Source organism: Aspergillus niger (genome assembly GCF_000002855.4).
Source record: "Aspergillus niger supercontig An18".
NCBI lineage: Eukaryota > Fungi > Ascomycota > Eurotiomycetes > Eurotiales > Aspergillaceae > Aspergillus > Aspergillus niger.
This window is the reverse complement of record NT_166533.1, coordinates 57,743-70,707: the sequence shown is the minus strand read 5'-3', so window position 1 is coordinate 70,707 and position 12,965 is coordinate 57,743. Positions and strand designations below refer to the sequence as shown.

At 49.4% G+C, this 12,965-nt stretch overlaps 7 protein-coding genes across 7 annotated transcripts, besides 2 other annotated features; 3 read left to right on the top strand and 4 right to left on the bottom strand.

The window, feature by feature from the left end:
- Positions 1 to 851: 851 nt before the first annotated feature.
- Positions 852 to 1,535, bottom strand: An18g00370 (uncharacterized protein; the record flags this gene model as incomplete). The annotated part of the gene is made up of 2 exons (XM_001398469.3): positions 852 to 1,395; positions 1,468 to 1,535. 2 exons carry the CDS (start codon positions 1,533 to 1,535, stop codon positions 852 to 854), a joined length of 612 nt encoding a protein of 203 aa, XP_001398506.1.
- A 192-nt stretch (positions 1,536 to 1,727) lies between these two features.
- On the bottom strand, positions 1,728 to 2,816 carry An18g00360 (hypothetical protein; the record flags this gene model as incomplete). The annotated part of the gene is made up of 5 exons (XM_059745546.1): positions 1,728 to 1,968; positions 2,058 to 2,143; positions 2,234 to 2,401; positions 2,481 to 2,492; positions 2,580 to 2,816. 5 exons carry the CDS (start codon positions 2,814 to 2,816, stop codon positions 1,728 to 1,730), a joined length of 744 nt encoding a protein of 247 aa, XP_059602865.1.
- A 355-nt stretch (positions 2,817 to 3,171) lies between these two features.
- An18g00350 (hypothetical protein) lies at positions 3,172 to 3,900 on the top strand (the record flags this gene model as incomplete). The annotated part of the gene is made up of 5 exons (XM_059745545.1): positions 3,172 to 3,270; positions 3,318 to 3,329; positions 3,419 to 3,477; positions 3,571 to 3,629; positions 3,821 to 3,900. 5 exons carry the CDS (start codon positions 3,172 to 3,174, stop codon positions 3,898 to 3,900), a joined length of 309 nt encoding a protein of 102 aa, XP_059602864.1.
- Positions 3,901 to 4,358: 458 nt separating this feature from the next.
- Positions 4,359 to 5,214, top strand: An18g00340 (hypothetical protein; the record flags this gene model as incomplete). The annotated part of the gene is made up of 3 exons (XM_059745544.1): positions 4,359 to 4,843; positions 4,887 to 5,030; positions 5,136 to 5,214. 3 exons carry the CDS (start codon positions 4,359 to 4,361, stop codon positions 5,212 to 5,214), a joined length of 708 nt encoding a protein of 235 aa, XP_059602863.1.
- Positions 5,215 to 5,263: 49 nt separating this feature from the next.
- On the bottom strand, positions 5,264 to 6,354 carry An18g00330 (uncharacterized protein; the record flags this gene model as incomplete). The annotated part of the gene is made up of 2 exons (XM_001398465.3): positions 5,264 to 6,126; positions 6,195 to 6,354. 2 exons carry the CDS (start codon positions 6,352 to 6,354, stop codon positions 5,264 to 5,266), a joined length of 1,023 nt encoding a protein of 340 aa, XP_001398502.1.
- A 217-nt stretch (positions 6,355 to 6,571) lies between these two features.
- An18g00320 (uncharacterized protein) lies at positions 6,572 to 8,461 on the bottom strand (the record flags this gene model as incomplete). Its single annotated transcript, XM_001398464.3, has 2 exons — positions 6,572 to 8,320; positions 8,384 to 8,461. 2 exons carry the CDS (start codon positions 8,459 to 8,461, stop codon positions 6,572 to 6,574), a joined length of 1,827 nt encoding a protein of 608 aa, XP_001398501.3.
- A 351-nt stretch (positions 8,462 to 8,812) lies between these two features.
- Positions 8,813 to 8,833: a sequence feature (Short protein (An18g00310, CAK43107.1) was converted to a misc_feature.).
- Positions 8,834 to 8,913: 80 nt separating this feature from the next.
- Positions 8,914 to 8,958: a sequence feature (Short protein (An18g00310, CAK43107.1) was converted to a misc_feature.).
- A 35-nt stretch (positions 8,959 to 8,993) lies between these two features.
- Positions 8,994 to 12,363, top strand: An18g00300 (uncharacterized protein; the record flags this gene model as incomplete). Its single annotated transcript, XM_059745543.1, has 3 exons — positions 8,994 to 9,072; positions 9,791 to 9,875; positions 10,767 to 12,363. 3 exons carry the CDS (start codon positions 8,994 to 8,996, stop codon positions 12,361 to 12,363), a joined length of 1,761 nt encoding a protein of 586 aa, XP_059602862.1.
- Between the last annotated feature and the right edge of the window lie 602 nt (positions 12,364 to 12,965).

The window sequence follows — 12,965 nt, the reverse complement described above, 5'->3', positions numbered from 1 at the left end:
GAGCTCCAACTTATCGTGGGAGAAGGTGCGGGTCTTGTCCGGGAAGACCAGCAACCGCAATACGAGGAACACTGCAATGTACTGGTGTCTGTCACTGGGGATACCTGGTTGGAGAGGAGGTGCTTGAGTGATTTGTTCGTTCCAATTATTGCTACCCCTAATCTAATGGTGGTGGTGGTGGTGGTGGTGGTGGTGGTGTACCACTCCGTGGCTATGATCTCCGACCGGAGTTAACTTGTCCAACTGTGAAATGCATCTTGAAGACCATTTGCAGGAAAGACGAATGGTCTACCTACCATCCACTAGGCCTGAAGATTAGGGGGGCAGGAGAATCTAAGTTATTTAAAGTTAGGTGGACCCGGGCACCGTCTTTAAAGTCCCTTGGATCCGACTTCAGCCCACTGCGGGGAGACGCACCAACTGACGTATCACACCCACCCTTCCCCTCTCCTGTGAGTATGCACGGACGATTCATGGCAATGATACTCAAAAGGAGAAGTGGGTTTAACCCCTCTTCAACAGTCATATGCAAAGTGGGGCGAATTTGCCCGGGTATGAAAAGCATCGTGGATGTAATGGCCCGCAAAAAGTCTATCAAACGCGGTCCTGAATTACGCTTTTGACCCACAAGCAAGGAAAACACGAAATATGAAGGGGGAATGTTATCCTATCTCCCATGCCTCATGCGGGGTACACATAAATCACTTCCTCAGTCTAAATCAATCAAGAGCTTGCCCAGTCATAGAGTAGCTGAAGTAGTGTATATTGATGTCTATTGGGTATCAGGTTGGCAGAAACATCTCTTCTACAATGTATCATGTCATCATCGCAAAAATAACCATGATCAAGCACTAGAATGGACCAAAGTCTCCCCCAAAGTCGTCAAAGTCCGGGCCTGGGGGTGGTGGACGATCAAAATCATCCTCCAACGCCTCGATGCCTTCTCCGAGCAGGAATCCTCCCAGCAATCCTCCGCCCACTCCCAGGGCAGCCGCCCCCATCTTCCCCATGCCTTTCTTCTGCTTCTGGTTGCGCGGAGCTTGGGCTTGATCCGGGCCGTTCTGGTATGCAGTGGGATACTGATTGGGATAAGCGGGTTGCGGGGGATACACAGGGTTATAGCCATAGCCATTATACCCGTACTGGGGCTGCGGGTAGCCGTAGGGGATTTCCCCTCGATTCGGCGTGTATGTGGACTGCGACGCAGGCCGTGGGGAGGAGTAGTAGTAGGGATCCGGACGATCCCGAGTTCGTGGATCTGGATCTTGTCGATTACGCGTGGTGGCCTCGTAACTGGGCGGGGGACCCTGGGGAGGCGGAGCCGCACCATCAGGCTGGGCTGGTCGGTCTGGTCGTTCCCATTGTGAGCGCCCGGTGTGAAGGTTGACATAGTACCTTAACAGTAACAAAATCGTCAGTACAAGCGGACTCGAGAGGGAATCCCAAGGCCTCACTATGGTTGCTTACCATTCTTGATAGCGATCATCAAATTCGGCTTTCCAGCGCTCGGGCACAAGAGGGGCAGGAGGAGGCATGGTGACACAGTTTTAAATTGAGATAATTTCAGAGATGGTAACCAAATGCAGTGATTACTAGCCGATGTGGTGACTGAGAGTGAGATGAAATCCGAGATATGCCGAGTGGATCTATATGTCTCTTATATATTGCACCGGATCTGACGGGCCGAGTTGGCCGGCAAAGATTTTAGGCGCCTGCGCCACTTGACATCATCCCGACCAGCGCATGCAGAACAACTTCAAGGGGAACGACACACTGTTGATGGTGCCAGCATACAATGTATACTCTGGATCAGGACCGGCCGAGAGGCTTGCAGGAGGCGGTGCAACTGGCCAACGTGGCAAGGAATCCCGGGGAGCCTTCCAGTGAGTATCCGAACTACGATGAACCACTCCACTTCCGACTAGAGTCAGGATGATTCTGTTGTTCCTGAGAACTTCCACCCAGCCTCTGAATCTTTCCTCCAAAGAGAAAAGCTATAGCAAGTATGTAGCCGCCGGTGTGTTGGCGGCGCGATTTACATTATCGCCAGGAATGACCTCGAGTGTGGCGGGCTATCATCACCTCTATCCATGCACTGGACTATCCCCACCCAACTTTTCCCCAATGGATGCCAGCGTTTGGCCTTGTATAAGTTATAATAGCTCTACCACGGTGTATACCTCGGAATAGGTATATCTAGTGGCTATTGGTAGGTTATTGAGGCCTGACGAACGGGAGTACCCACCGGGTTCCGGCTTCTCCGTGCAAACAGGCAGTTATATTCTTCCGGCGGCGATTTGACAGCGTACATTAATGGATGAATAATTCCTGAAGCATGGTTTCTTTTCATTTCTTGCATGAAATACTCCGTCCAGTGAAGATCAGCAGCTATCCGCATTGTCTAGAGCCTGGAAGCCCCTCGGACTCTAACAAAGCTTGTCATTCATTCATAACCTAAGCAAACATGGCCGAGAATGAACGTCGATATCAGCCTCCAGTAAGACTAAGAAGCTTATGTGAGATGTGACAGTCGACTAACACCCCCTAGCCTGGTCCCCCGCCGAACTTTTACGCGGGACCTCCTCCCCAAGCGCCCCAGCCAGCTGCATCCTATGGATATCCTCAATGGCCGGCTTATCCACCACAAGGCCCGCCACCACAGTCGATGCAGTACCCGGCCCCGATGCCGGTTCAACAAGCCCCCCCAGGACGTATGCAACAGAGCAATCAAGCGTCGGGGGAAGAGGAATGTTGCGCAGGTCTTCTTTCGGCCTTTGCATGTTGTTGCTGTCTTGATCTGCTGTTATGATTAGCATGCCTCCCCCGGGAGGGGTGCATAGTGGGATTCCTCGTGAACTACCTAACTGATTGAATGAGACGAATCAATCACTGTTGTAGAAGACAGTCTGTACATATATGCCAAGGGATACATTTAATCATGACAGCCAATTAAGCTTATTGGTGTAAGGGTCTCTACCCCGGCTCTTGAAATAAGGTTTCCTCAAACCATCCTCTGAGCTAGTCAGGAATAGATGACTTGTTGGATACCTCCAACTACCCTACGACGGATGGATTCACACGTAAACCGACGACTATCGCAGATAAACTTGAACGGTAGTATGACGTACCACTTGTCTGGGGAAGAAATCCGAATGGCAGTACATTTATAGAATGGCTGAGTTCTTTGACCCTCAAGTTCGGGCTACTCGATGTGCAATCTTCGTTGTTCTCGCGGGGTTGCGCATGGCCGACGGAGTCCGGTTCCCAGGCGTCTCTCCGTAAAAGAGATGAACTCAATTTGCTGACTTAGTATGCAGGTAGACCCACAGGTAATATCCTTTTACCCACAGTATCCTCTTTCAGCTGATGCACATCTACCAAACCTTTGACGCAATAAAATATTAGTGATTGATGATAGGATAGTCTCTGCGGTCATTTAGCTACTCCATGTGCAATCACCCCCGTCAATGCTACGTGGTCACCGACGGACTCCACTTTCAATAGACATGTTCGCCGAAAACTTTCATCTAAAGGAGATAAAATATCACTCGGGGTTCAACTTACATGCAGGGGTTTCCTAGCACTTAATTTGTACATGAGCGCAGAGCTGGTAAGGTGCACCATACTGGGTAGGTGTCATCCTATCGCTGGAACCCTTTGACCCCTACATAGCACCAGAGCGTTTTGTGGTGAGGCATTTTGACAAACCGTCTCTCGTTTGTGATAGGGTGGGTCTCAAAGCAATGTAGCCTAGCAAATAGCCTGATGTGAGAAACCCAGTATGCTCTCTGTCACTGGGTGCATTGTTCTTCGTGGTCAGGAAGCCCACAGGCCATCATGTACGAGCTATTTTCTCGTGGTTTCCATTCCCCTACTATCCAGACTTTATCAGCCCCATAAGGCGATCCATAATATGAGCATGGTATATGTTCTGGATCCACCTGATCTAGTGTGGATAACTGAAATGCCATGACCGCAATCATCTCATTCGGTAGCCACACTGTCTGTCTTATCATTCAATAGATTCGTGTTTCTTATATTTCTTGGCCACCATCTAATACGCTTTATGTTAATTTTTAATCTTCTATCTTCAACATCCTTGGGTACGTGGCCGAGGTGGAGGAGGTGCACTGTACCGGTAGTCACCGCACGAGTATTGCATTACTCTCCGTATTGCGTGCGAATTGCACTGGAATACCCAACGACAGTGGGCACGTGAATTACACTCTCATAAAGTCGCTGAAATCTGGGCTCTTCGGTGACAGTAAGCAATGACAACTACCCCAAGTAAAGCACATGAAAGAGTGAGAAACTAACACGACAAAAACCTCCCAGCTCTACGCATACAAAACAGCGCGATGGTTGAGCGCTTTTCTATCGAGCAGATCTCTGCTTCATCTAGACAAAAATCCGGGATGTCAAAGACGAAGACCCTCCTATTCACTATATTAATCACTCTACTATCCCTCTGCACTGCAGCGGCACTCATCGTCGCCTCGATCGCAATGAAAAAAACACAGGAGCTCGAAGACTTCAGATCCTCGCTCTTCATCAGCGATTTGGAGCGCATATTTAATAGCACGGCCTATGCTATTGCAAACAGTGGACCAGATGCACCAGCATGTCATGATTACACTGCGGAGACGATCACCGGCCAAACAACATTGCCCGGTATTTGCGTGTCTGTGGAAGAAAGTTATAATATGTGGGTGACCAGACTTGCAGATAACTGTACTCCGTATATCTTTGCTGAAGAAAACTGCACTGGCGTTTCTAGAGGCTTTGAGAAGATAGCTACTCCCACATGTATCGTTGCAGCAGGAGGAGGCCGATTGAGTGGGCAGTCGGGGGACTTTTACAGGAGCTTTCGGATATCGTGTACCTAGAGATCGGCCGAGTGAAGCTGCAAGACATGAAGAGAAATGGGAAGAAGTTGCCGCGGACACGGATCTTTCACTGAAACGCTACGAGGGCAAATTTGATCGAGCCGATAAGTCTATTTCCTACTTCTACCGACTGAGCGTGTTGCAGTCAAAAACTTCATGTGGCTTTTTCTGGAGGGAAATAATGTTGAGGTATCTTCTTGAGATGATCCGGATGGCCTACCATTTGAGTACTCATGGCATATAGTGCAGCCTCCTTATAATTGACTATTACTGGCCTGCTGTTATTCTGAAAATCGTTGTATCTGTGTCAGACAAGACAGCATCCTGATGTGCACATATAGAATACACTACAGAGTTTTTGCCCACTAACAGTAGCGCTAGACAAAATCCAGTCGCCACACATCATCCAACCGCTCATTTGACTCCGCAAGTCCACCGTGGACTATGATGCTCCCAGGATTGGCATGTGCTTCAGGGCCGATGACGTCCGCATCAAACCAGCCACGCGCCGGAGGTCTGTGTGGCTCCGCAACATCCACCTGTGCCCACCGCTGAGATTGGAGATCAAATGCCCACACATCCGCTAGCATCTTCCCGGCACCTTGGTGTCCCAGGTTACTTGGATCATGCTCGCCAAACATTGTTACCAGAGACTGCTTTCCAGCGATGGTTGTGACAAGCAAGCAGCCGACACTTCGCGGACTGGGTCCGGAAACGCCATCCGCTGCATAAGTAAGACTGGTCCACTCATTCGTCCGCACATCATACACATCCACAGCTCCGCCTTGCTCTCTGGTTCCGTCAAATCCGTTCATCCGGTAGATCCGCTGATCAGCGTACGCGATTGACGCACCGCCTCGTTCAGGGCCGGGCGCCGGAGGCAGCTCTAGCCATTGCCGGGAATGGATGTTGAAGGCCCAAAGATCGCGTAGACGGCCACTCGATGGACATCCACCGTGCAGATAGATAGTGTCTGTGCCGTTATTGGTGAGCGTGTGGTAGCTTCGGCCCGCAGGATGTTGCGAGTTTGAGTTTGCAGGGGGCAATTGCGACCAGGTATTCTGGGTCGGATCAAAGACCCAGAAGGAGCCAAATTCCTCGATCGGGGCCATAGCGATACCGCCCCGACCAGAGAAGATATAGAGTTTCCCGGCGAGAGCGGTCGAGGCGGATCCTACGCGGGGTTGGGGGTGAGTGGCAGACGGGGGAGTCTGTATGAGACTTCGGTTGCTGGATGTTGCTAGTCTGTGTCAATCAAAGTATGGTCCTGATAGATCTTGCCGAGTGGTCAAAGTTATGGCGACTTACAAGCATCAAAAGACATACGGTATACAGCAGAATCGACTGGTTCTCTTGGCCGCAGCTCCCCGCCATAGATGTATGCGTTGCTGGCGAGAATGGCGAGAGTTTGGGATGATCTCTTGATGGAGACATCCGAGAGAATTTTTGTCCAGATAGCACGCGGCATGGCGAGATGATATCTCCAAATTGAAGGTGAGGTAGGTGATGCGTGAAGGGTAATTCGAAATCTTGATGGTCAACACCCTGCTTTTATAACCCCAACCGCACGGAGTAGGGAACACGGAAACATGGAAACATAACCAGCCAAAGCAGGGTGGGATCCACTCTCCCCGCGTAACGGCATTACCGCGTATAATTTGACCCGATCGGGTTAGCTCACTTGCTCAAGGGAGACGAATTTTGTCAATCCACGCGATATTGTCCTGATCATGTCCGCAGATCACCACATTCATCGGGTGATTGATGTCAAGCAGTGTCAGTTTAGCGATATCCTCTGGAACGGCAGGTAATACGAGTGTCACGCTTTGTCCCCGGGACCAGTAGTCCGCTACCAGGGAGATGATCCGCTTCACGAGGTGAGTGGGATAGTGCGAGTGCTCAAATCCTCGCGTTTTCCTCTCCAGATTCGGCCACGTAACGTCCAGAATGAAGTGAAATAAGCTATCTGACTGCCAGAGACCGACCAACTGGAGGAGACTTTCAGCCAGACTGAAGGTGTAGACATCGGCCGTACCTGCTGCAGCAAAATCCAAGGTGCTCACAATGTGGCAGAAACTCTGTGCCAGCCGAGGAAGCACCGTCGCGGCAAAGTGTTGCTCCGATGCATCGTCAGATGCATACACTGCGCGGGCCTCTTCGAACATCATCTCGCAAAGTATCTGGTACAAGGTGTTCATCGTATCTCGATGAGTTGAGATGTCCCACTCCCTTGGAGGCATAGTATCACGATGGCTGTCAGCATAGCGACCGACAGGTGATTGCTTCGTATGTCGGAGAGAGCTCCAAACAGCTAACCGTTCCTTCTGCACCTGCAACAGCCCCAGTAGATGCGAGCCACGTACAAAGCCTTTCCGTGCCTCGGAAAGCTCCTCGAGGACAAAGGGCCTGCCTAACATCTCGGTCAAGAAACTGTGCGCGAGACTGCCAACCTCTCTTGACGATTCGGGGATCTCGTAACGGTGTGCAACGCAGCGAAAGACTACCAGTCGCGAGCGGATCTCCATAGTTTTGATAAGAATGTCGTAGATCAGGTCATCCCTACTCATTCCCAGAACGGCGGTGAGGTATAAATGGTCGGTGGCATCTGGAAAACAGTTTGGGCCGAACGAGCTTCTGCCCTCACCCTCCAGTAGTAATGATGGTGGCTTCGATAGACGATGAGAAACACATAAGCGATGCCACATTTGCAGGGCCTCCGCTCCCCTCGCGGACCGCATGATGTGCTCCCTATTCCGAGAAACAAATTCAACAGTATCCCACACCGCCGACCGAAAGCGTTGATGGTTGGTCGACGCGTGATGGTAGTATGCAAGAAGAATTTGCGTTGTAAGAATAGCGGGTGCATCGTCTGAGAGCTCTCTCATGTCCGCCTTGCGACAAAGTTGTAACGCGCGGTCATGATAGTCCCGCGCTTTAGCGTGATGTAAGCTATTGACCAGTGGGCTAAACGAAGACTGACGGTGGCTTCCCACGAGGATACGGCTCTGTACTTGTGCATCCAACATCGAGAGGTTGGACGCGGAGATGCACAAGACAGCAGCTCGAAGGTACGGGGAGTGGAAGGTTGCGGTTGCAGATGGCAAAGGGGATGCGGGAAGGAGATAGCGCACATGCCTCTGGAAATGGCTTAGGTAGCATGTTTCAAGATTTTCTCCGCAGTCCAGAGACCTAGCGATCCTGGCTCGCGTGAGCTGATGGGAGATGCATGACCTCGGCAGATGGCGAAGCTCTACGGCCACCTTACTCGGCACAGAACTCAAAGGAAGAAGAGCCGACCGGGGACTTTCCGCCAGAGTGGTCGGCTGGCGCTGCAGTTTCGTCGGGGTGATGTTATGGAAGCTGTAGTCGATGCCATAGGTACATTCCAAGGATAGCCGGGCGCAAGCTCGGCAACGCGGTTTTGATTCATCGCACTGATAGGACGATGAGCAGGATTAATTCCTCCTGAACTTCTACTAGGATTGAAGACAACTGACCTTTTTGCCTCGCCGCCGGCAAGGCTTGCAGCCAGAGTGTTTTCTGGTGATCCGCGGCTGGTTGCTCGCGTTCTCCATACCTCGATCACCGAAAGGCATATGGTGATACAAGATTGCGATGGGAGGTAATCAGGGAAAAGTGTTTGCTCCGAGCCGGTTTCGGAGAGAGAATTGATTACAACCGTTACCAGTTTCATCCATTTATTACACCCACCAATTACATTAATTACCATCCACAGCGACCGACCGCATCTCGTCGTCGTCGGCCCCCTTCAAAATAATAAGCTCAGATCAGACTCGATAACGTTGACCTTTGAGCAACATCTTCTCCTCCTCGTAAAGGTTCCCAATTGCACTAGTTGATAAGTTACTTATTGACAAGGTCAAGGGTAGTAGTACTTGCATTCTGCAATATGTTCTCATTTCAAGTTACTGTTGGTAGCTGTCATACTACGGTTGTATAGAGTGGAAGTACTAAGTACTGGGGAATAACTGTATGCCTTCCCCTTGACGTATCAGGAGCAACATACCAAGCTCTGCATATTGCGGCCAAATTGATATATCTCAGTGGCCATATCAATCGCAACGCTTTCGAGCAACGCTCTCCAGGATGAGTAGGCAGTTGCGCATGGTACGCCGGTATGCGCCCCGAATGAAAGTATCCGTCTATCTACCCTCCGCCTACCCTAGTAAGTAAGGTCTGTTTTGGTTCCTAACTATAAAATAAGATGTGTTTCTGATTTAAGCAGCCCACACGGTTAGGCGGCCCAGCTGGTAATACTATAAAAGATCCTTTTTGAACATAAGATATCTCAACCATCAAAAGTCTATGAGACGTGAATCCTGATATATAGTTTGAAAATAGTATAAAGAATCTTTAGATATATTCTAAAAATCTTATAAATATTTTTAATAGATTATCATTATACAATACCTGTATTTTATATATATTATATGAAAATATAATATATCTATGTATATAAAAGAATTAAAAAATCTGAGACATTTATAGGATATATATATATATAATTTATCTATAATATTAGAACCTCTCAACTACAGTATTTGTTGAGATATAATAGAATTAAAAAATTATCTTTTATATATGATAGTAGGATGGGCCGTCCAACCGTGTGGGCCGCTTAACCGTGGACTATGTTAACTAACCAAAGAGCAAGTCTCACCTTCTAATGTAGGCAGCAGGGTGTGGCATGAAAAAAGGCTGGTGAGGCAGCCTGGCCAGTGTCACAGTAGCGTCTTCCCTTCGAAAAGTCTATGTATGCCGCACAACAGAGTCTTTGAGATCAACATCCTCAGGTGTGACCGCTATACTATACCTACTATGGTCTCGGCGATGGGGTCATATCGTTTGTTTTGTCCATGCTTACTTCTCTTATCCGTGTCTAGCGCCAGAATTCCCCAGGGGAAACTTTCCGGAGGAGACCTCAAGCGCAGTGATTGACATGTGCCATACAGTGGCTATTTCAGTACTGTAAGTGCCTTTTCCATGTTGGAACATTGCAATAGGCTTCTCGGGACTCGACCGACATTTCAGCCAGCCATCGTGCATGACTCGTGGCGGTTCCGCCCATCTGGAACCGTCGCGGTGGAGGGAGTTGCAGCCCGGCTGGGTCCACTTTGGTAGAGTCAACGAATTTCGAACTTATACCAAATCACTTTAGCGATGCCCAAACAATTGGGAAGCACTAATGGGACCCAGTTAAGTATTCTGAAGGTCTGGTTGCAGCTCGGCTGGGTTCAGGTCCCACGACTATACTTGGTTGGGAAGCTCGAACGACACGCGCCTCTTCCGCCTGACAGGAACAATGTCCTGGTTGCAGGGAGTTGATCCGCTACACAGTAGGAACCAAACACCACACCAACCATGGATAGCGAAGATGGACCGGAATCTTCGGATTACTCAGGCCCCCGATCGTCGACAGCCCCACAAGCAGACTGACCCTCATTCAGCATTAACTTTAAGTTGTCCAGGACACCACTCGAGTAGGATGATCGTGGGTTAGAAGTCAGATCGTACCTACCTTACGGCCAGCGATTTTGGGTTAGGCGTGATCTGAAGTACCAGTTTACATTTCATTACATCTATATGCTCGTAAGACCAATCTGCCAACATTATACCATAACCAGTTTTGTCCCCTGTAGGTAATTTTGAATGACTCGCTGGACATTAATCCACGTCTTGTTTTTCATGTTAGCGTTTCTTAGGCTAGCTGGGGGATGTTTGAAGAAGGGGATATAAAACGAGCTCGAGTGCTCTTCCAGTTTTTATGTATTAGATCGGCTTGGGATCTCTAAGCTGACACCACTTAACCTGGGAGAAGCAACATTCAATATAGGCTGTTATTATGAGACTGTTTTCTAGGTTCAAGCCGCCGGCGCCGGAGCCAGTCCCTACAGATACGGTGGTGCCTGTGCCACTACTGGACGACCAGCCTCGCTGGCATCAACGGTGTGTGCATTATGGCTATCTATTCAACGATGTTCTGGACTCGGATAAACTGCGACACGCATTGCAACGTCTGATGGAAATTGGGGAGTGGCGGAAACTTGGAGCACGGATACGAATGAATGTAAATCACCATCCTTCAATTGAAATCCCGGTAAAAAGAATACTGACAGACATTCAGAGCCATGGCAAGCTCGAGTACCATATCCCAGCCCACTTTGATGCAGCAAGGCCGGGATTCGTCTTGACCTCCGATAAACAGCCAATGAGTATCAGTGAGCATCCACTGGCATCCAAGTTGCCTACAAGTTCAGGACGGCCGTTCCTCTCCTCTCATCTAGATATATCCTCACTGTCACTTCATCCCGACTGCCCACGGAAGCTCGTTGACTGGCTATTCTCTGACTGGCCACTTCTTGTCATCCATGTCGTGAATTTTCATGACGCAACTCTGCTGTCGCTGACGTATCTGCATGTTGTCATGGATGCAATGGGTATTAAGCACCTCTTTCAGGCATGGTCCTCAGTGGTGAACGGGCGTGAGGAATATGTTCCGAGGTTTCGGGGAATAGACGAAGATTTAGGAGGAACCGACAGCGCCATAATGTCGGCGAGAGAGTTCATCCAATTTCCAAAATGGCTTCGAGGCTTTAGATGGATCATATTCCGCTTCCGCACATTCTGGGAAATGTTCAGGTACGGCCAGCAGGAAACTCGTCAGCTGTGCATACCCGGGCATATTATCAACATCATGCGTGGCCAGATGATGCGGAAGCTTGAGCAGACATCCCATCAGCACGCTGAGTCAGTCTTTTTGAGCGAAAGTGACGTTCTCTTAGCATGGTGGACTCGAACAATGCTGAAGGGGCTCGGTGAGACTGGGAGGCGTCCAATTGCCTTGTACAATCTATTCGATGCTCGGGCTAATTTACCACGGACCTCTGCTTCCGGCGAGGACGCCTTCATCTCTAACGTGATTCTTCATGCAACGACATCTTTGCGCGCCCGAGAGATGGTCTACCGGCCACTTAGCTTTCTGGCATGGCATATTCGGTCCGCGCTAATCCAGCACCGTACCAGACATCAGAGCCTAGCCCAGTTGGCCACCCAGAAAGTCGCACTTGACACCACTGGCGCCACAGCTCTCTGGGGGGAGCCGACCTCATTAATCATCTTTTGCACTAATTGGCATAGGTGCCAACTCTACGAAATCGATTTCTCTTCTGCGGTAATCCCATCCGCAAGCCCAGCCACCGGTCGCAGAAACACCATAGGCAGACCATTGCAACACATTACCGCTGCGATGCCGAAATCGCTTCATACCCGGAATTTTGGGATCATATTTGGCAAAGATGGTGCAGGAGATTGGTGGCTCGCCTGGACATTACGTGCGCAAGCATGGCCAACCATCCAAAAGGAATTGGAAAGGCTGGACAACTTGGATAAACTAGGCCAGCTGGACCAGCTACAGGAAGATAAAAGATCACACCCCAATCAGGGCAGAAATGCCTAGTACGTCAATAATTTGGATGCATTGATTGAAGTAGGTTTGCCGAAGGTCCTTTGTATGTGCGTAAGTTGTGCCGTATCACACTATTCAGTTCAGCCCATATTAGTAATGTTAGACAACAACGAATTGAAGTTTGTATTCCGAGTAATGGAATAATAATTTTGATGACCTCATTGATATTATTTTCAGTGATACGCGATCTTCTCAGGTGAAAAGTCTGCGGGTGGGGACAAGATCGGTTGATCTGAGCAAAGCCACTGGAACTTGCAGCGTTCGATAATCGCTGGTGGACCGACCCACAGCCCAGCTGAATCAGTGTCATGGAACAATCACCCCTTTTCATCGAACCCGGAAGAATGTCAAAAGCCTGTTTAAATTGTTCACTCAAGATAAGGTGCTTACAAGTAGGTAGGAAACCATTTACGGGAGCTCTGTCACCACACAATCCATCTCTTAACGTAAATGTGGAATCAGTGATTACACTGTGTAGATACCTGCCTGCCATTGATGCTTGATTCATCGGATTCACCGGGGCGAACGGAGTCTTTATGGGAAATTTCAGCTGCAGGACTTGTCTCCACTATCTAACACGGGGTAAGATTCCC